This window comes from Carassius gibelio, chromosome A19, assembly GCF_023724105.1.
Source record: "Carassius gibelio isolate Cgi1373 ecotype wild population from Czech Republic chromosome A19, carGib1.2-hapl.c, whole genome shotgun sequence".
Classification (NCBI taxonomy): Eukaryota; Metazoa; Chordata; class Actinopteri; order Cypriniformes; family Cyprinidae; genus Carassius; species Carassius gibelio.
The window spans coordinates 23,535,147-23,556,170 of NC_068389.1; the positions used below are offsets into that span (position 1 = coordinate 23,535,147).

At 35.5% G+C, this 21,024-nt stretch overlaps 1 protein-coding gene across 4 annotated transcripts in view; it reads right to left on the reverse strand.

The window, feature by feature from the left end:
• LOC127935458 (MAP7 domain-containing protein 1-like) overlaps positions 1-14,179 on the reverse strand; it is a 34,390-nt gene extending 20,211 nt beyond the window's left edge. For all 4 annotated transcript variants that reach the window (XM_052533343.1, XM_052533341.1, XM_052533342.1 and 1 more), the window contains exon 1: positions 13,834-14,179. In XM_052533343.1, the coding sequence (XP_052389303.1) occupies positions 13,834-13,900 (67 nt within the window). In that variant the 5' untranslated portion in view covers positions 13,901-14,179. The remainder of the gene's footprint in view (positions 1-13,833) is intronic.
• Positions 14,180-21,024: the final 6,845 nt, after the last annotated feature.

Below are 21,024 nucleotides of genomic sequence, written 5' to 3' on the forward strand. Positions count from 1 at the left end.
GGTGCAAAAAAATCAATATACTTAGAAAATCACCTTTGAATTTGTCCAAAAGAATTCTTAGCAACACATATTACAAATAAAAATTACGACATGTACAAAATATCTCCATGCAACATGATCTTTACTTAATATGCTAATGATTTTTGGCATAAAATAAAAATCAATAATTTTGTCCCATACAATGTTTTTTTGGCAATAACTACAAATATACCCCAGCGACTTAAGACTGACTTCTGCAGATCCTATTTGTGTGTATGTATGTATGCATTTATGTACATATTTATTTTTTGGCAGAAAAGGTTGATGTGGGGGAAAGCGTATAATTTTACGACTGTATTGCGGTTTTTGTTAATGCTGTGTAATAAACAAACAAACAAACTCAACAAACGTATAATCTGCAAAACACTAATCATAAAAATAACAATGTTAAAACTATGGTTATCATGGTCAATTTTTGCATCAGATATACATTAACCACGCTCATGATTTCAACTCCAGCATCATTTCAAAGACTCATGTGCATCAACACAGATTCTCCAGGACTGTTAATTCAGTCATTAGTATGCTCCAGCATGCAGTATCAGATCTTCACAGAGATTCGCTCTGCAGAAATGATCTCACTATGTTTCCGCACTAACCAAGCTCTTAAACCCCATTAGCAGGCCATTAGCAACCTGTTCACACTTTACTCACACGTAAAATACATTCAAGACGGCATATGATCTCCCTCCCGCAGGATTTTCACATGAAAAACACAGCAGAGAATCATTAGACTCTTGTGTATCTCTTTTCTCTAAATATAAAGGTGTGGATGAGGCCTAGAGGAACAGTTGGGCCTTTAACCATACCACATATGCCATAAACGTTGACTGTACCCTTCCTAGGCCTTGCTCTTCCAACTTAATGCTTTCATTAGTTTAATGCAAGTCTTAAACTCTCCCCCATTCTTAACATAATGGATTTAGTGGCTTCTGAAGGCTTAGCCGAATGCTATACTGCAGAAATCCATGACTGCAGCCCTTCAGATGAGTTTGGATAATGATCATGGCACGAATCTAATAAGATAACAGGATCAGTAGTGACTGCTCATTTAACAGCTGACTAAATATGTTTATTCTCTTCTCATCAGATGCAGAAAAGAGCTTCAGATGCATTGAGTAGCGAGACCCTTTTGAGAGACAAAATGAAGAGCAATTTAAGGGAGTGGGTGGCTTCAAGCCAACAGCTTCATCTCGGCTTCAAACAGACGCTGCTCAGCAGAGGGAGTTGAAAATTGGCAAAAGTTCATTTTCATCTGTAACAATTGCAGCTAAATGATAGCTTTATGAAGAAACCATTTGTAAAAAAAAAGCAACAAATGTTTCAAAGTCACACTTATCTAAATACACATTTAAGTTTTAAATGTTATCATCTCCAGATTTCAGTTACAATATACTTTTTCTGATGTACCAGATCAGTGGATCAGTGTTATTTTAGTGTCATTAAGATACTTATAGTTGTTTATGTATATGTGTGTGTGTGTGTGTGTGTGTGTGTGTGTGTGTGTGTGTGTGTGTGTGTGTGTATATATATATATATATATATATATATATATATATATATATATATATATATATATATATATATATATATATATATATATACAGTATACATATATATGTCTTTGTGTGTGTAATCTTAATAATATGTCTTTTATAAATGCATTAATTTTCATTTCAATTTTTTTTTTAATACATTTATTTTTGTTATTTTAATACAAGTCAAACTAAATTTAAATGAGAAATGTTGCAAAATATACGTTTTTTATACTTTATTTTAACCTTTATTTTATTTTAAGTAACATTTTTAATGCTAATTTTACGTTATGTACATTTTTTTAACTATAACAACCCTTACATGCACTAGACACTGAACAACTGTAGTTTCAGACTAATGATTGCACGTAAAAAAATAAAATAAAAAGAAAATGTAAAATAATAGTTTGCTGATTGACTACTGAAAAACTGGCCTCTAACCTTGTGTCAATCATAACTACTGCATCACACCAAGTTTAAAGCTAACACTGAACACTTGACCTCTGACCTCACAGAGTAAACATGAGGTCAGCGTGGGTCAAAACATCCTGTTTTGACTAAAGGGCATGTCTGTGTTTCTCCAGTTGTTTGAGGTCGATGTGGTTTCTGTCTTTTAATGTGCAGCTGTCGTCTTCTTAGGACCGACCTCGTCATGACAGGAGAACTAAATGCTTGACTGCCTAATGACACTACCGCTGTTTAGAACTGCAAAGAGACAATCGCTGAGCTTTGCTACTGTAAACAACTCAGAGAAACCCATGTGGCAGTAAATAAAGTTCACTGTTAGCAATTCAATTCTGAGCTCTTTTTAGAGGGAGTCAAGTCCCCATGTTCGCTCTGTAAAGGTGAGCAGCAGGCCAATGTCTCACCGCTGAGACCAATGCAATACACTGTCTGCATTAACAAAGAAATGCCATCTCTCCTGGGAAAGACACAGAAGTGTGCCATTTTTCCTCTGCTTAGAACGCTCCCACTGATCAGATGCTAAATAACTCTAATTTGGAGATGGAATTAATTAGTTCTTCACAGAAGCAATTATTCTGGAACATAAAGCATGTTAGACGTAAGATACCATAAGCAGACACTGATTCGTTATCAGAAAAATGCACCAACTTTAGGACGGGGATTTAATGTATCAGGAAATCTTTAATGGCGCCCACTGACTGCCGAAGTCAAAAGTTCAAATGTCAAATCTTCCACATGAAAACAAATGCAAACTCTGTAATTAAGAGTTTCAATGATGCATCAACTGCATTTAGACCTGCTAGACTTCAAAATAATTATTGAAATGACCTTCCATATGTTTGTGAAATACACTAAAAGTGGGTCACATGGGGGACTTGGGGTTATTTTGATGTTAGTTAGGGCTGCAAGATTAAATAAATAATAGAACCGGGCTCCCCGTGGTTTGAAAATGAAGAAAATAAGCTGTAAATATCAGTATTGTAATTTTAAAGCTATATTGTAAAATAGAATGATTATCATTCACATTATTATATCACGTTCACAATCATCATTCTGAGATGGGGTTTGACTGTGATTTATAATATCATGTAAAGAAGAACTGATGACAGATTGTTGAATTATTAAAAATGAATTGATGCACCACCAGAGGTTGCAATGCCAGATGAACTGCGCTTTAGAGTAATTGTACTAATTATAAAGGCTGAAACTGTCTTTAATTACCTATCAACAAACCTCCAGAGATGCACTACGAGGGGAAAAAGAGGTCATCCCAAAGTTTTGTGAGCTTGAAAGAGAAAGAAAAACATTGCATGTGATCCAGGGATGAGGCAATGTTTGGGCAGAGGGACAAAGAGATAAAAACACCAGTAAAACCCCAGACGAAAGCATAAAAAGGGTTTAGGACATGTCCAGGCAGATCATCTGAGACACAGCAAGGGAAAACCTCAGTACAGAGAAGAAAGGTCTGGCATTTCGGGTAAAGAAAAAAAATAACAGAGAGAAAGATCTTCCTGACAGGCTTTGTGCTGTTTCAGAGAAAAGGCCAGGAGGAATCTTCCTCCTGATGATTTGGTTGATGCAGGCAGCTCTGTAACCACAGCAGAGGACATCGCAGCTTCAGCACATCTGACCGCAGTCAGCTAAACATGCAGACACTTGGGTTTGAGTAGAAAAGTTCACGTGAACACACAGACACCGATCTGTCAGGTCCACTGCAGCTGGATCGAGTTTCTAGCTGCCAGTAAAAATAGACCCCACAATCAGCCATAAAAGGAGATTAAACTCTTAAAGATTGAATAAAAAAATACAAATACAAATGAATATATAAGATAGGGTGTTGCTATGCAAAAACTAAAACTATAAAATAATAATGAAATAAATGAAGTGAAATTAGATAAAATATAAATATTAGATGAAAAACCAAAATGAAAATTAGAAATAATGCTTTTTCTAGCAAAAACTAACTAAATTATTAACTAAATAAAAACTGACCTAAATAGTAATATATATATAAAAAAATGGTTTGGTGACATAGTTATCATCGCTAATAAAAAAATAAAATAATTAAAAAAATAATGGTTAATTAAGCTGAAATTAAATAAATAAATAAAAACTTAAAATTAATAAAAATTAAAATAAAACAAAAATTTGTAATATAAAAATAATAATATAAAAAACAAATGACAAATGTAACATCATTTAAAGCAGTATAACATCAATATTATATTACAATGGTAATAATTTCATTACAATTTTAACAATTATAATATTCCAATTTTTTATAATTTTGTTATGTACTGTTCGTTTATATATATATATGAAGAGTCTGGTACCAAAATGCAATAACTCAATTTTGATTAAAGAGTCTTACCAAGAAAGTGACAAGATGAAAATAATTATTTTCTGTTTCAAACTTTCATATAGCATTTTAAGGTTATAATAACATTAAAAAATCTAATCCAGGTTTTGATTTTCAAAGATTTATTATAAAATTGTATACATTTTTCCCCAAAATGCAATAAATCCATGATACTTTTCTTTAATTTTTAATCCTTTGAATCAATATGAAAGTTATTTTTCATATTGAAACTGATGAACAGACACAACATTGTTGATAAGTTGATCCACATATGACATCCTCTGAACTTGGCCAGTACTAAACTTATAAACAGGTACTGGACAAAAATACATTCATCAACCATCACTTCCAACATGAATTCAACGGGTCATCTTGTTAATGTTATAAATTAATTACAGCAATAAAGAAAATTTCATCATGATAAAGAACATGAACAATATCACATTAGAGCACAGACATTCCAAAATGACATTACATTACATTAAACTTCTGAAAGTGCGTTCATCTTTGCTATGTTACATTCCTTCAGTTGATCAGTGTTATGTGCTATATTAACAAAAACATAAATGGCATTAATAAAAACACTAACACTGACAAGCTATGCTATATTGCATTCATAAGTGATATGGTGTATCGCGTTCAGTGCATTTTTTTTAAATATATATGCTTAATTAAATTTGTATTTGTGTTTTAGTTTTAATTTATTTTCAGATAGCAATTTTTGTGATTTTACATAAATTTATTTTTATTTATCTGCAAAACAAAATTGTTTTTCTTTTTTTTAGTTCAGTTCAAGTTTTTATTCTCATTTTACATTTTATTTGAATGTTATTTCAATTAACAAAAGTGTATATAATGGTTTTAGTTTAGTTAATGATAATAACCCCCCAAGAATGAAGAATGAATCCTTACAGAAATTAGACAACTAATTTCATAGGGACCACCTAAATTATAGGGCTACAAAACTCACAACTTAAATTTATGAAAAATAGCTGAGTTCATACTGAAATCAAGCACAAAGTGGAGACACTTCTGTTTGCTCTATTTAATCACACTCCTATCTAGATGAAAGGACGGACATATTAACAAGATCTTCCTTTTAAAACCCTGATGTGATTTAAATATACAGCTGTAATGTGTGGTTTTTGCATTAGCATATGTGAAGGGATTTACAGACACAATGGTGTGAAGTGGGTCAGTGGCACGTCCATAACAGGTCTGTGTGTCGACAGCGGAGGGAAGAGCACGAGGCTCAGTGGATCTGGGTCAGTCGGACCTCAGGCATGTGCGGCATGTGTCTCTACTGTTTGTGTGGATGGCAACAGAGCATAACATGGCAAAGGACGCCTGAGATCTGCACAGACAGATGACGGACAGAGAGAGACTCAGAGAGACCAACAGAGTGCAGATTTCCAACTGTTTACACTTGAAAATGCCACAAATACCAACCGCTAATTATTTTATTGTAAGTGTCCTGTCAACTCATTCACAAGAAACTGTGTCATTTGTGTTCCAATGACTTGCTGCTGCTCTAATTAAGACGATTCTGAAATGAATCACAGTATTTGATAGATTTAGCAATTTTTATTAAATAGTGCAAAAGAAACCAAACTTTTTATTTCGCTTTTTATCTGAACATCAGATCATTTGCATCTACTGTACCACCTCAACTAATTTGATCTAAATTCAGATTCAACATTGAAAATAATGGTTTGACATTTCTGGCATCATATTTAGGCCAGTTACATAATTAGAAATCTTTTCTGACCGGTTCAAACATGCTTAAGCACTTCAACTTTGCATGAAAAGACTATTGATTCGTTTTATACAAATATATATGTTTTTCTTGGCATAAACAGCAAGCAATATTGATTGTGATTAATGTGGTGTGATCTGTGATGTCAACAATTTTTCTAGTTTAGGTTATTATTATCCGTTTATTATGACCTTCACCACTGTTTAATGCATTAAATACATTTTGATGATTACTTAATGAATAACATTCCTGAAAATTACAGCCGCAAGCATTGTTTCCTGAGAATGACGCAGTTATACGTCTGAAAGGGGTAGTAATAAACAACATTAAATGTGTATATCTGATGTTTTAACAAAAATACTGAAACATTGTAAGCTGTTCCTGTCAATCTTAAAATCTCAGTGTTTCACTAGCCCTAATTTACTATACTATATGTTTTACTTTTAATTAACAAACTATGCACTAAATCACTGTTACTTAAATCCTAACACCCGTTTCTACATGTCTAACACTGAGCATATGTATTATTCTAGAGCCTTTGTAATGTGATAAGACTAAACTCGACCCTTAAGGTATGTTTAAATCCAAATCAAGTACATTCACAGCACTAAAAATACAAAACAGAACAATGAAGAGCAATGGAATTGGATATCTCTCTTGGGGTTCTTCAGAAGTATCCGATGGAGTGGCAACAATCTGTCTCGCAGATCAATATGCCTTCTTCATTGCACAGCTCATAGCACAAAAAAAAAAAAAGATTCCCAGTCCAACAACCACACAGCCTAAATGGTTGCCCCGAGTACAGACACAACAAACACAACAACGGCATTCATTTTAAACCAAAGCTATGCCTGTAAGCGCTACATTACATCATGCTGCAATTAGTCTCCTACTGAGATGCTTCATGTTTGTTTGGTGTGTGATTATTGAGATTGATCATTTAGCACCAATAAACCCTTCAGCGCATCCAGGGTACAATGAGACGTTATGTTTTATAGAATATATATGAGAATATAACAGTTGTTTGTGTTTTTCATGGTGTTATTTTCAGCAAGCATCCAAACCCTCAGATGAGTGAAAATCAGATAAGCCGCATTACGGGATTTTATCAATCTACATTAAGAGGCTCTGTAATGTAGGTTTAATGGAAAGAGCATCCAATTGTACTTTTGTGTCCCTGTGTGTGTTATGTGTGTGGATGTGAAAGATGCTGGCACGGTGACTTTGTTTACATGTGAGTGACCTACATCTATCTCTCCATCCACATGCCTTCAGCAGCACAGCCATGAACTATCAACGTGAAATAATATGCAATTTTTTTACTTTCTTAATGCACATTTCTGAATATACTGCTTTCTTTTACATTTAAATGTATCAATTTGGCAGATGCTTTAATCCAAAGTATCTCACATTGTCTGCTGGCGCCATGTCCCGCTGTATGAGCTACAGGAAGGCTATGTGCATGACTCATGTGTGCCTTTGTAATCTTATAAAACGCAACATAATACAAAAGTGGACTGAAAAGTATGGGTGCCATCAGAATGATAAAAACCAAACGATAATCCATATGTAATCCACACGGCTCCAGTCCATCAATTAAAATCTTGTTAAGTGAAACACTGTAATACGTCCTTTATCCATAATATTGCTTTCTCCACTGAAAAAGTTACTCATCTGAATCAGGAGAGAAATATGCAGAGGTCAACCAAAAATGGGCCAGAAGAGGATTTTGATGTGAGAGGACAACTAGAGGAATTGTTATTATGGATTATGGACACACAGCTTTTTGTTTCACAAAATGTTAAATGATGGACTGGAGTGGATTATTGTGATGTTTTTATCAGCTGTTTAGACTCTCATTCTGACGGCACCCATTCGTTGAGGATGCACTGGTGAGCAAGTGATGGAATGCAAAATTTCTCCAAATCTGTTTCGATGAAGAAACAAACTCACTTACATCTCAAATGTCCTGAGGGTTTCATTTTTGGGTGAACTATTGTACACATAATATCCTTTATGTCGAGGTCCACACAAAATCCGCATCCACAGAATTCCACTGAATGCTCAACAAATTTCCCTAGAATATTCTGGCTAATTGAATCATGCTTTCTGCTAACAATAAGAGTGCAGTGCTCTCAGCTCAATCTCTTGGACTGAATTGTGGTTGCTTAAGCAGGCCACAAGAATAACAATAAAGCCTAAAGTAAATGAACTGAAAACTATCCATGGCAATGCTGAATTTTCAGCATTATTAACTCAGTCTTCAGTGTCACATGATCCTTCAGAAATAATTTAATAAAATAGGGGATCCCGATGAAATTACTTGATGCACAATTTCCTCACAAATAGACACCTAAAAACATGAAAAAGCATGACAAGGGAATAGCAGAGGGTATCTAGGTTTGTCTGTGTCACATCTAGCCGTCTCTGTGTACACTGAAGCATAAGAGGACAGATATAAATATGTAAAACAGAGCAAACTTATGCTGCCTGCCATTACAGCTGATCCTGCAGAAGTATCAAGGGTAAAGGCTCTTTGACATATTGCAGTATAAAACAACTGCCAGAAGTCTTAAAAATAATGAAAACCATAAAAAATGTGAATTTAATGCCCTAATGGTTAGATCCTTGAACCACAGGGTTTTGATCTTTAAGACTTTCAGATCACCTTCTGAAGCCAAGCGCTTCAGAAACATCAAATTACTCCAGGCGCACATTGCAATAAGCTGCTTTTAGAGTTGCATATCGGTCAAATAAAAAGTCATTGTCTAGATGCAGCCAAACAGAGATAAGCGCTGCATGTTTAGGAGGAAATTCTCTATAATTGCACACTCCTTCCATTAAGAGCCACTTGATACTGAGGTCATTTTACGGAGGACGGTCGACCCGTGTCCTTGACTAAGCCTAGATGAAAGTGGAAATGACACAACCTAGCAAAGCCAACATGACTCGATGTTCAAAACATATAAACCAACGACCATGCAGCATTCTGTGAAGAGAATCTAATATTACTCTCATCATATGACCGCGTCTATAAATACCTACTGGTCTATTCAGACACACTTGGGGGAAAGTATTAATGTGGCTTCCTGTGGGCTACAGCAAAAGATGATTTACTCTGAAGGTCAACAGAAGCAGATGTGAGAACATCAGGGAAAGAATCCAAGAAAATATGAGGCATGTGACTCTTTCTCAACATGAAGCACCTTCTGAGATCACAACACATGCTGCAAACACTCTCTTACTGCACTATGTCCTAATAGATGTTTCTCTTCTTAGCAATTATACTGCATCTGTTTTAGATTATATTATGGCTGCTGAAACAGTCTAAGGTGTGTGGCAATGCTGTTTCTAGATCTGCTAATATTAGCAGGCTGGTCCTGTGACAACGGGACAGGCAATGGATGAGTGTGTGAACACACACACAAGCACATGCTAATGACTGTTTTCTCTTTCTGACACACACGTCTCCCATCAAAACCATACTGACGGCTACAGCTGCTGGGGAACCAATTGAGACTTCATATGTGCACCACACAAAGTTCATACTAACAGCCTTAACATACACTAAACAACAGCATCTGACAACTTACACACACCGTTATCAACGTATACAAACCAGGGGTAGAAATAAACCTATTTGATTTGATTTTCAGGAGATATTATTTTGCAGTCACATATGTCACTCAGTCTAAACATTTATGGGTGTTACTTATATATATATATTATTAAAACAATAAAATTAATAAAATAATTAAATAAAAATAACAACAATAATAATAATAATAATAATAATAATAATAATAATAATAAAAGTTGTTAATAATAAATGTGCTTTTTTTAGGCATTGTGTCTCGCTAAACATAACTTCTTCACTTGATAAAATCACTTTTAAGCATAACCTGTAATAGCTTATGTCTGTTGGTTGGTAAAGACATATTCATTCAGCTTAATTGGAAATATTCTGTCCTTGAGGGGATCCTGTTTTCTCATGTTTGGACTCAAAAGGAATTCACACGCCTCGCTTACGTCAGACGGAGACTGATTTCCACTGCTTTCCTGCCGCCAAGACAAAGTCATTGTGCAACAGTGAAGACGTGATCTAATCACGCAAAATTCTCACTTTGTTTACATTTCAGCTGCCGCGAAAAAACAGCTTTGCCAACAAAAACTGGATCGTGACTTCACGGCCCTGCAGACGCCACACCTTTTTATGGAAGCAGAACTGCAAATTAAGACGATCGCTCTCTAATTTCAAGATGCACACAGTCAGTTTAAAAAGAAATGCCTCTGGGATCTAAAACATCATTGCACGCCATAATGAGAGCTTCAGGGTAAACAAAGCTTGGAGTGGAAAGATATACCAAATTACGGAGTTTTTCCATGTTAAGATCTGTCTATTGCCACTTTTTTTTTCTGTGATTAATTCAGCAAATAAATCATATTAAAAACATATATTTTCTCACATATCACTACAATCCAAGCAGACAGATTTTTATAGCACTCTCTAGTTCTCTCTTTTTTCAGATCCAGGCTTCTGGAAACATCCAAATGAAATCCTTACTGCTGCTTCCTTCCTCCTCCCTTTCCTTCTTCCCACACGGTTATGACACACAGCTCTTGCCAAACATACCACCAAAAATAGAAGTCATCCTCTCTCATTACTTGGTCTACTTGTACATAACGACGTTATGGTGAAAACAGTCATGATTACTCGTGGCCGACACCATCTACCATCATGTTTGAACCACAAAATCATACAAATGTGGTCATATGCCATAAACTATTCACATTTTCCACTGAAAACAGAAGTGGAAATGGGGTTTCTTGGATCTATATTTATTATGGCATAAAACCATGTTGGTTTATTGCAACATTTGTGTGATTTGCAGATTTAGATTATTAGCATACTGTTCAAATCACCTCTGGAAGCTTTGTAGGATGTTAGTTTTGCAGGAGAATGCTTTTAAAGCATGTTTCTTTTGATATAGCAGTCTGTTGGGTAATATTATAAAGAAATTCTTAGTTAAAACCTGTCGCAATAATCCCACGCAGTCTGCTGAGCTGGCCACTTTGGCCAGATATCGAAATTTCCAATCCTCCAAGACCTCTTGGAAAAAAAGGCAGGAAATATTTCGTCATTGGCTCTGAGTGTCTGAGAATGAGAATATCCACGTCACACATTACTAACACGGACAAGAGCCTTCGGCTTGAACAATAAACAACTCCATCCCACAGGAAATAAACCTTTTCTCATCTAAGCCTGGTTTTCAAACATGAAGGCTCTTTATTGGTCCTCTGCAGCACTTTAGGTTTAGCAAAGCACCCTTTTTTCTTCTTAAATCGTTTTGGCTGTACAGGGTTTGTGGAGATTTTTAAGATTTTATGTATGCGCATGCCTTGCAACATTATATGTGGATAAACATTTGTAACTGCAAATTCTGCTGATCTGAAATGAGTCACCATACTGAAACTGAAAAATGCAAGAATGAAAAACTGCAAAAGAATCAGTATATGAAATTATAGCCGCAATATTAGCAAAAAAACAATAACAACAACAACAAAAACATTTTATGACCTAAAGGTTTTCGTATGGCAAAAGGCTCTAAAACCTTCTAGGTTCTTACTGACACGAGAGAGCAAATTAAAATAGTGTAAAATTAAGTGCTCTGTTATTAAGCAGAATCTATATGTGTGGCGTACAGAAAATTTCTTGCAGTGTGTGTGAGAGAAAACCTGACAAAGTCTTTGTATAGTGTCATCTGTGATGGCGAAACAGTGTCCCTTTGAACAAGTTCAGTCTTGGAGAATCTTGGTCCTGTGCCCACAACGCTCACCACACAGCAATCAATGTTGCTGTACAGAGGATTCTCTGCCTGTCTCTCTCGCTGGTTCTCTGGGCCTCAGGCTACAGGACAAGGCCTCCATCAGAGCTAATAATAATGACACACTGGTGTCCATGACTCAAATGGCCCAAGGTGTGAGCCATACAGCTGCCACTGATCTGAAATCAGCTTCACATTCGCAGGACATGAATAACTGACACAAACAAATGTGGGAGGAGGTCTTTTAAGATGGCAATAAAAACAAGAAATAGTCATTATACAAGCTTTCAGACATCGTTCAAAATAGTAAAAAGCTTGGACAGGAGGATAAAAAGAGAAAAAGTGAAGGCAAAGTATTTTATTCATTATTGGATGCAGTCAGATGCTCATGGAAGAGATTAATTTTCAGTTGGACATGTTGGACATCCAGCCAGAAGAGCATTGCAATAGTCCAACCTAGACATGACAAGGGCCTGGACGAGAAGCTGTGTTGCATAAATACAAATACCAAGAGACAGGAATGTTGACAAACTAAGATCTTGTGAGACAATGACTAGCTGTTTCCTTAGTATAACTCACACCAATCTATTGACATCGCTATACCTGCACATCTGGAGGCAGCATCTGACCTGGCCGTTAAAGGAAATTTATTAATGGACTCTAGTAAAACCTATGGGGTTGCATCCGATTTCAGAAGACACTTTCATTGCATCAAAACAGCTTACATTGCATTATAACTATTCCTTGCTCAAGAACACAATAGCTGTTGATCATGAATTATGCCTTATGGGATTTGAACCTGCAACCTCTAGGTTTCAAGCCCATACTGCAGAATCCTTTTCAAATATGATCCCATGCAAAATTAATAAATCAACATCAAATTTGCACTACAAAGGCGGCACAGAAACATTTCTAAAGTGGCATTTAGGCTAGGTGACGGTTTCATGTTGCTCAGAGGTGGCATAAATGCATTTATGTAGCAATTGCACCTTTCTAATACTGTTGAGGCGGGCCAAAACAGGTGTAATTTAGCCTGGGTTTTATGTGGCATTGTCACTTTACACAGAAATTACTCCAAAGCTATGCAAGCTGGGAATCAGTATCTTTGTCCTATAGCCTAGACCTATATATTATTAACTATATCAGATATTTAAATATATGACTAGATAATCAATATTTTTACCACATTGGCAAACTGCTTAAAATTTAGCATCACAAGTAAATAAATCTTGTTTTAAGGATATTTAAATATTATTTTTTTTATTGTCAAAAGATATTGAAATACTGATTAAGAATTGTGTCTTTCTTTTGTAGTTTCTAATTGCAGGATCACATTGAGTTTTGTATTATATCAAGGTGATAGGAGGCTTGATCACGATGCAACAACGAAAAACCTGTGGGCTTTCATTTGGTGCTGAATAAAGACTGTTTGCGGGCAATAAGACATGAGCAGGGCTGTGAAACCTCTTAATATATGAACTCACTGATGCTTTTCTCGTGGAAATATAATGATCAAGCAATAACAGCGAATATGATGTCCGAATCATCAAAGAGTGCTGACATTAAACGCCACTGAATGTTGCTCACTGAAGTGCGAAAAGCCCGTTATCCAGGTCACGAACACATATGGGGACGCTACTTTTGTTGTTTTCTTAATGACAGGTGGCACAGAAACCCCAAAGAACAAGCTTTTACATAATAATAGCTTCATACAGAATATAAACACTATGATACATGACTTAAAATATGCGCACATTGTATTATATTCTGCGTCCTTTGACCGCCCATGCGTTTATTCAGGGTTTCATGGACATTTTGTACGTAGCCTATTTGTTTTAATTCCGTTGTACTTACGTTTGTCTGACAGCGTCAGTTTTTCTTCAAAGCTGCTCTCTAGAGCCTTGTTCTCCATTTTGTTCATGGTTTGCGGTCAGTCATTCCTTTACAGGCTCCAAAAGAGACGCGTGAAAAAGAGGAACTCCCAGTTATGAACACACCCGAATGCAGTGGCCCTTTAAATCTGGTCAATAACGAACAGTTGAGTCCAATTAAAAGAGCAGTACGATCGATGGTAGATTAAATTCGCTATTCCCACTGAAATGTGTGATCTCAGCTGTGAAAACTAAAGATAGAAAAAGAGGGGGGCCCAGGTCCGGGGCCCTGCCCACCACACAGCAGCCGTTCGCCGAATAGTGCCGCTGGATGCGGGACGGTCTGTGCCTATCCACTGGAGCGTACCATTCATCTGGATGGGGGACACGGACACGCAGTTTGCACATTTGAAACGGTTATTAATGGTTATACACTATTTATATTTGTATATCTCTAATTTACTTTAAACACATTTATGAAAATACTGGCGTCTTCACATGTGCTGTAAAGGAAAAGGTAGATCTGTAGATTTTTGCAGAATGGCTCCCTCTCTCGGTTTCTAAAAGCTGGATCTGCGGAATCGGGATGGAGGCACAAGGGTACACGTCCTTTACTGTGTCCCGCTGCAAAACTGAGGTGGTGGATCCCACATTTTATCAATCATCTGATGTACACTATGACCTGGTGCACCTGCAAACGCAATATATTTTATTCCACAGGTGATTAAACAAAAAGAAAAAAAAGAGTCATATTTTATAATGTAGTATTACGTAGAACATTATTATTATTGTATATGTGTGTGTGGGGGGGTGGGGGTGGGGGGTGGGGGGGCATGTTTTTGTGACATATCAGGACACAAGTTTGTATAATGACATGGGTGTGACACAGGTATTACAAGGAGAGGGTGACTTATGAGGACATAACCCATGTGCCCATTTTTCAAAAGGCTTACAAACCATACAGAATGATTTTTTTTGAGAAAGTAAAAATGCACAAAGTTTCCTGTGAGGGTTAGGGTTAGGTGACATATGTGTGTGTATGTGTGTGTGTGTGTAGTAGTAGTAGTAGTAGTAGTAGTAGTAGTATTCTGTTTTTTGGTGAAATATTGTCAGCCCAGCGAAAACCCCATTCAATATAAAGCAAACTTTGTAATAATCTTATACCAATCTATTGCAGGTTATTATAGTTAAATAAAAATAAGCCGTAAAAATAAATTGCTTTACTTGAAATAAGATAAACATTAACTAAAATAAAACAAAAATCTAAAAGAAACCTTTAGTTTAACTTGATGTACTAAAATAACTAAAGCTAAAACTGAAATAAAAATGTACAAAAACTTTATCGATATAAAACAAAACAATAACTAATAAAAATTACAAAAACAATTAAATAACTGAAAAAAAGAAGAAGAAGAAAAAAAAAACTAGAATAACATCTCATTAAAAAATAACACTGATTTCAGAGAGTGGTTCAAAAAGTACAGTTGAGTTCTCCCCATTAAAATGTATTAAAATTAACCATGCCAAGTCTTATAATAATAATAATAATAATAATAATAATTGATTCATTAACTGAATTTTACTGTACATTTCTACCATATGTACATCAATTTGTGATAGTCACCACTGACAAGCTACTACTGAATATATTGTAGAAACTTAATTTTCAGCAAAGCTGCTTTGCAACGATTTATATCGTGAAATTGCTATACAAATAAACTTTAATTGAATACAGTGCCAATCAAAGTCCCTCACTCAGACCGTATTACTGTGACCACACCTATCTGAGACTGCTGGAAATGTCAGTATAGTTCGAACTGGATTGGGTCATGTGTAAACTAATGTGAGTCTGGTCTTATTTAAAGGGGCCATATGATGCGATTTAAATTTTTTCATTTCTCTTTGAAGGGTTACATGCTCTTGGTGCATAAAGAAGATCTGCAAAGACTAAAGTCTCAAATCCAAAGAGATATTCTTTATCAAAGTTAAGACTCATCATGGCCCCCAAAAATGGCTCTTTCTAACACACCCCCACATCTCTACGTCACTATGTGAAAATATTTGCGTAATCCCACCCAAACATTCATACCTTTTATTCTCGCTGTTGCCGCCAATGCCATTTCGTGGAGAAGCTGTGTGTTTCATTGTGAAAGTGAAACTACTTTGTTTGGCCTTCCAAAAGAGAACGATATCCGCTTCGTCATCACTAGAGCAGATCTGTGCTGGTCGCTGAGGAAAAACATCAACTTCGCGCTGTGAATTGCCGGATCAGCTTTCACTGTGGACGAGGTGGAGTCCAGCCGTCAGATGTGGTTGCTACAAGCCCCGGTCGCTCCTTCATCGAATCCGCCAGTCGTTCCTCGCTCTAGCCGCCGGCTGCCGCTCACTCAAGACACTGGCCATTCTTCACGCTTTACAAGGACAGTCTGGCGCTTCTGACTCACAGTATGTAAGAAGGTTTGTCATTCCTCCGATCACAAATGCAGACATGGTTTTATGTTTACGCGGCACGATATGCAATGCAACGCGTAAAAAGACGGTATAAGTCATTATAATGGGTAATTATGTCCCCACTGGATGCAACAACTGCCTCGTTTGTAATGGGTTTTATTGTTTTTGTTTTGTGGGACAAGCCATAACAGTATATGTTGAGGGGCGTAACATTTCCGTCAGACACTTGAAACATTTGGCCAATCACAACACACTGGATAGCTGGCCAATCAGAGCACACCTCACTTTTCAGAACGATGAGCTTTGTGAAAATCAACGCGTTTCAAAAGGTGGGGCATTAAGGAGAAAATAATGTGTTTTTTTAACCTTAAACTACATAAACACATTTAATTACACCAAATAATGTTCTTTTTGGCATCATCATATGACCCCTTTAATACTTTAACTATAGAGCATTTAAGAGTTGAAATCAGGCCATTATAGCAGCATGAAGCAAATCAGCAATCTGGTGCCACTGATATAACTCTGCCAACAACAACTAGCATACCTACACTGAACCACTTACATTTGTGTGAATAATCTACATTTCCAAAACATATGATGTAAATGGTTAAAAAACATGCAGATTAAAACAGATATAAAAATAACGCATGGGTCAAAAAACAGCATACACTGCAGTCAGGCGGTGAATTTCTCAGACTTCTTTCAGTCCCTGCTTGCGGGCATTTGGAGATAAATGTAGATCCAATCAGTCATGAGTTAAACAAGTGGGATCTGTAGGCTAAAGCACAGAAGCCCCGGGATGTGTATCCAGCGTGATGGCGCACTCATTGCGTACCCTGCCTAAAATCATCTAAATTATGTTTTGCTGCCACGGAGAACGACGTAGATGTGATAAAAAGAGGCTTTGTTGAGATGACATAGGTGAGAATGTGGTCAGGTTGAATCCACAAATAAGCTTTAAAACATAAATCAGGTTTTTTTAAGAGTAGATGCTGATAGGTTTTATATAATGTGTGCAGTGCTTTGTAAAGATCTTAAATAAAAACAACCTCTTCTAATGTGGTCTGCAAACCAAAATAGGAGGCAGAACCACAGATAGTGAAGAGGTTATGATTGAAGGTATTTTAACAAGCACCATCCATCACTGATAGATCAAGGGCAAAATTTTGACTCAATTTAGTCACTGGCGTCTCCTTCAAAACACCTTCGCTGCACATTAGTCAAATGTGTTTAGAATGGGTCTCAGTACGTTTAAATGATTAGAAACACAAAATGAATTGGATATTGCTTTTAATGTTTTAGTAATTTTGTTATGCACTTTTGTCTTTTTTATTAGCTAGAATTTTCTATTAATATATTTTGCTGAATTTATCTTAAGTTTTAGCAATTTTGATGCTTTATCCACTGATCTATATTACAAAGTATATATATATATATATATATATATATATATATATATATATATATATATATATATATATATATATATATATATATATATATTACATGCTAAATAAAACAAATATGGTCGGAGTATGTAAAAAAAATGCTCTTTCAGTCTAAAAAAAAAACGACATGTTTTGTCGTTTCTAATTTCTTAACATTAACATTTAGAATTTAAGGTTATTGTTAATATTTCTCTTTTATTTGATTTCAGCTTTTAATTGACAATAATGCTTTTTAATAGTTTTAACTTTAGGTTTTGAATGAATAATTTTCAGAAATGACATACAGTACATTTTGGGATACTGGTCACACAAAGGAAGACTGACTTTAATTAAAGGTACTTTTTAACTTTTTTTGGACAACCATATGTTTCCACTTTCATTGAGTGCAAACATCTCCTTTTGTGTTCAACCAACAGAAACAACCTATAGGTTTATCATAAGAGCATATTTTCCATTTTGAGGTAAACCGTTCTCTTAAGGAACCCTAATTATGGCTGACTTCTTCTCACATGAGATGTACAATGACCGTTCAGACTATGCTCACAAGAAGCACCAGCTCTCAAAAACCTCACATGCACATTAACAGCTAAGATAAATTTATGAAATCTGTAAGATATACACATGATATTAAAAGCCGTTTTGGACAGTGGTGAGGTCAGCATTTGAATATATTGACAGCTGCTGACGGGGCTGATTGAACAGCTGCAGGGATTGAGATATCAGCAACAGACCACATTGCTGCACTCTTATTACTCCAAATATTTCATTGAATTTAACTGTAAGGCTTCCCATACTGAAAATATCTAGAACACAACAAACCAAAGTAAGATAAAAGTAGAAGTACAATGGCTGCTGAAAATTCAGCGTTGAATAACACTGGAATAAACTAAATTTTAAAGTATATTCAAATAGAAAACAGTACTATTCAATTTAAATAATATTTCACATTATTACTGTTATTAACTGTATTTTTTTATCAAATAAATGGAGCTTTGGTGAGCAATTATATTTGGTAGCAAATAACATAACTGTTTTATAATCATAACTGAATCATCTTTTATATTGTTACATCACAATCTATAAATGTTCAATCAGATAAAGGTGGTATTAAACAGCCGAAAAGCAATGTTGACCGTGTCCCGAGGTCATTCACTGATGCTCCAGAGGACATTTTCATGTCACGATCGTCTGAAATCCCCTCAGAGATTTTCACATTGTTCAGATGAGCGCAGACCTCCACACCCTTCTCTCCCACAACAGCTGCTCCTAGCCCTGTATTACACCACTGACCCAGGACCAGCTGAAGCACATCCCTCACAACATAATGTTGCCCATCCAGCCGTTCCACGATCAGCGGCTGAGGGATCAAGGGTTTGGAGCTCAGCTGTGTCTGCTTTGACTTTCAGCTGTTCAGAGATGACTCAGACAGAGAAAGCAGTTTGATGTTTCTGAGAATGCTTTGATACATTTAGTGACCAAGCCTGCATTTATTTGATCAAAACCACAGCAAAAGCAGTAATAATGTAAACTATTATTACAATGTGAACTATTTTTCTATTATAATATATTTAAAATGCTATTTATTGATGCAACTTACTGTCAGTGTCACATGATCCTTTACAAATAATTCTAATATGTTGATTTGCTCCTCAGTTATTGTCACGATTCCTAATCTGTGTTCCACTGTATTGTGTTCAAGGACTTTTATGTTGAAGTGTTTTCTGTCCCCAGTGTTTCTGTTTTCACTTCCTGTTATTCTGTTCTACCTTGTTTGTTGTCATAGTGATTCACTGGTTCCACCCCCTTGTTAACCATTGTATATATACCTCTGTGTTTGCCTTTGTAAGGTGTCAGTTTTTGTTTCCTGGTGTTGATGCTATGCTGTGTTTTGTTTTTTGTACCCTGTGTTTAGTTCTTTGTTTATGCTCCTAATAAAGGCTACTGCAAGTGGATCATCTGTCTTGTGTTTCCGTGCCTCCAGCATTACAGATATTAAGCTGCAGTCTGTATCTTTTGACGCTCTAGCGGTTAATAAACAGAACTGCTTGCATCATGTGGAAGAACATCGTAGCCGGAACTACTTCTCTCTGTTTATGTCTATGAAGAATCACAAAGGTACTGGGTTACTCCGCCGCAGTACCCCCGAAGCAAACAAAGTTACGGACCGCAGCTCTGATTGGTTGTTTCTTAACGGGAGCGATGTATTTCTGCAAATGGTAATAGGACCACTGGGAGAGCCAGAGGAGCTTGATTTTTTTCACAGATTATCTGTCTCATATTCTACTGTCAGGACATAATGACAGGTTTAACAAATATGTAAAAAATATTTTTTTTTACAAAAGTTACCTACTGCAGCTTTAATAATAGTCCTATTATTATCAATGTTAAAAACAATTTTGTTGCAATGCTTTCACAGCTTAATAATTTTTGTGGAAACTGTGATACATTTTTCAGGATTTTTTGAGTATAAAGTTAATTGAACATTTATCAGTACATTTATTTAAAATGTATTTTGTTGTTGTTGTTGTAATATTGTAAATGTCTTTACAGTTACTTTTTATCAATTTAATGCATCCTTACTAAATAAAATGATCCATTGTTTTCTTATTTTAAATCATACTTACCTCAGACTTTTGAATGGTAGTGTATTAAGGTTTCCTGTATACTGTAGATAATGTAATAATATAGATAATAATTAATAATGTTTCTTGAGCAGCAATTCAGCAGAATGATTTGTGAAGGATCGTGCGACACTGAAGATTGGAGAAATGATGCTGACAATTCAGCTTTGTGTCACAGAAATAAATTATATTCGAAAATATTAATATAGTAAGCAGTTATTTTAAATTGTAAAAATATTTCAGAGTATTTCTGCTTTTACTGTAATTTTATCAAATAAATGCAGCCTGGCTGAGCATAAGAGACTTATTGACATATCATACAAAACATTTAAAAATCTTATTTATTCCAAACGTTTGGTTGCCAGTGTATATAAACATTTAAAATAATATTATTAAGATAAAAAATCTATGAAACATGAGCACAGAAATACTTCAGATCTGTATAAACTTTTCATTATTTTTATTTTTATTTTTACAAATTAAGTTTGTTTAAGCTGGTATCCACATTTTTGCAGGATTATACAAGAATTATATTTTTGAAAAGACCGTGGGTTCATAGAAACATGGGAGGAGGAGATTTAGGATATTCAGTACATGGATACATGATAAATGTTAAAATGCTACAGATAAACACTACTTTAAATTAAGTAA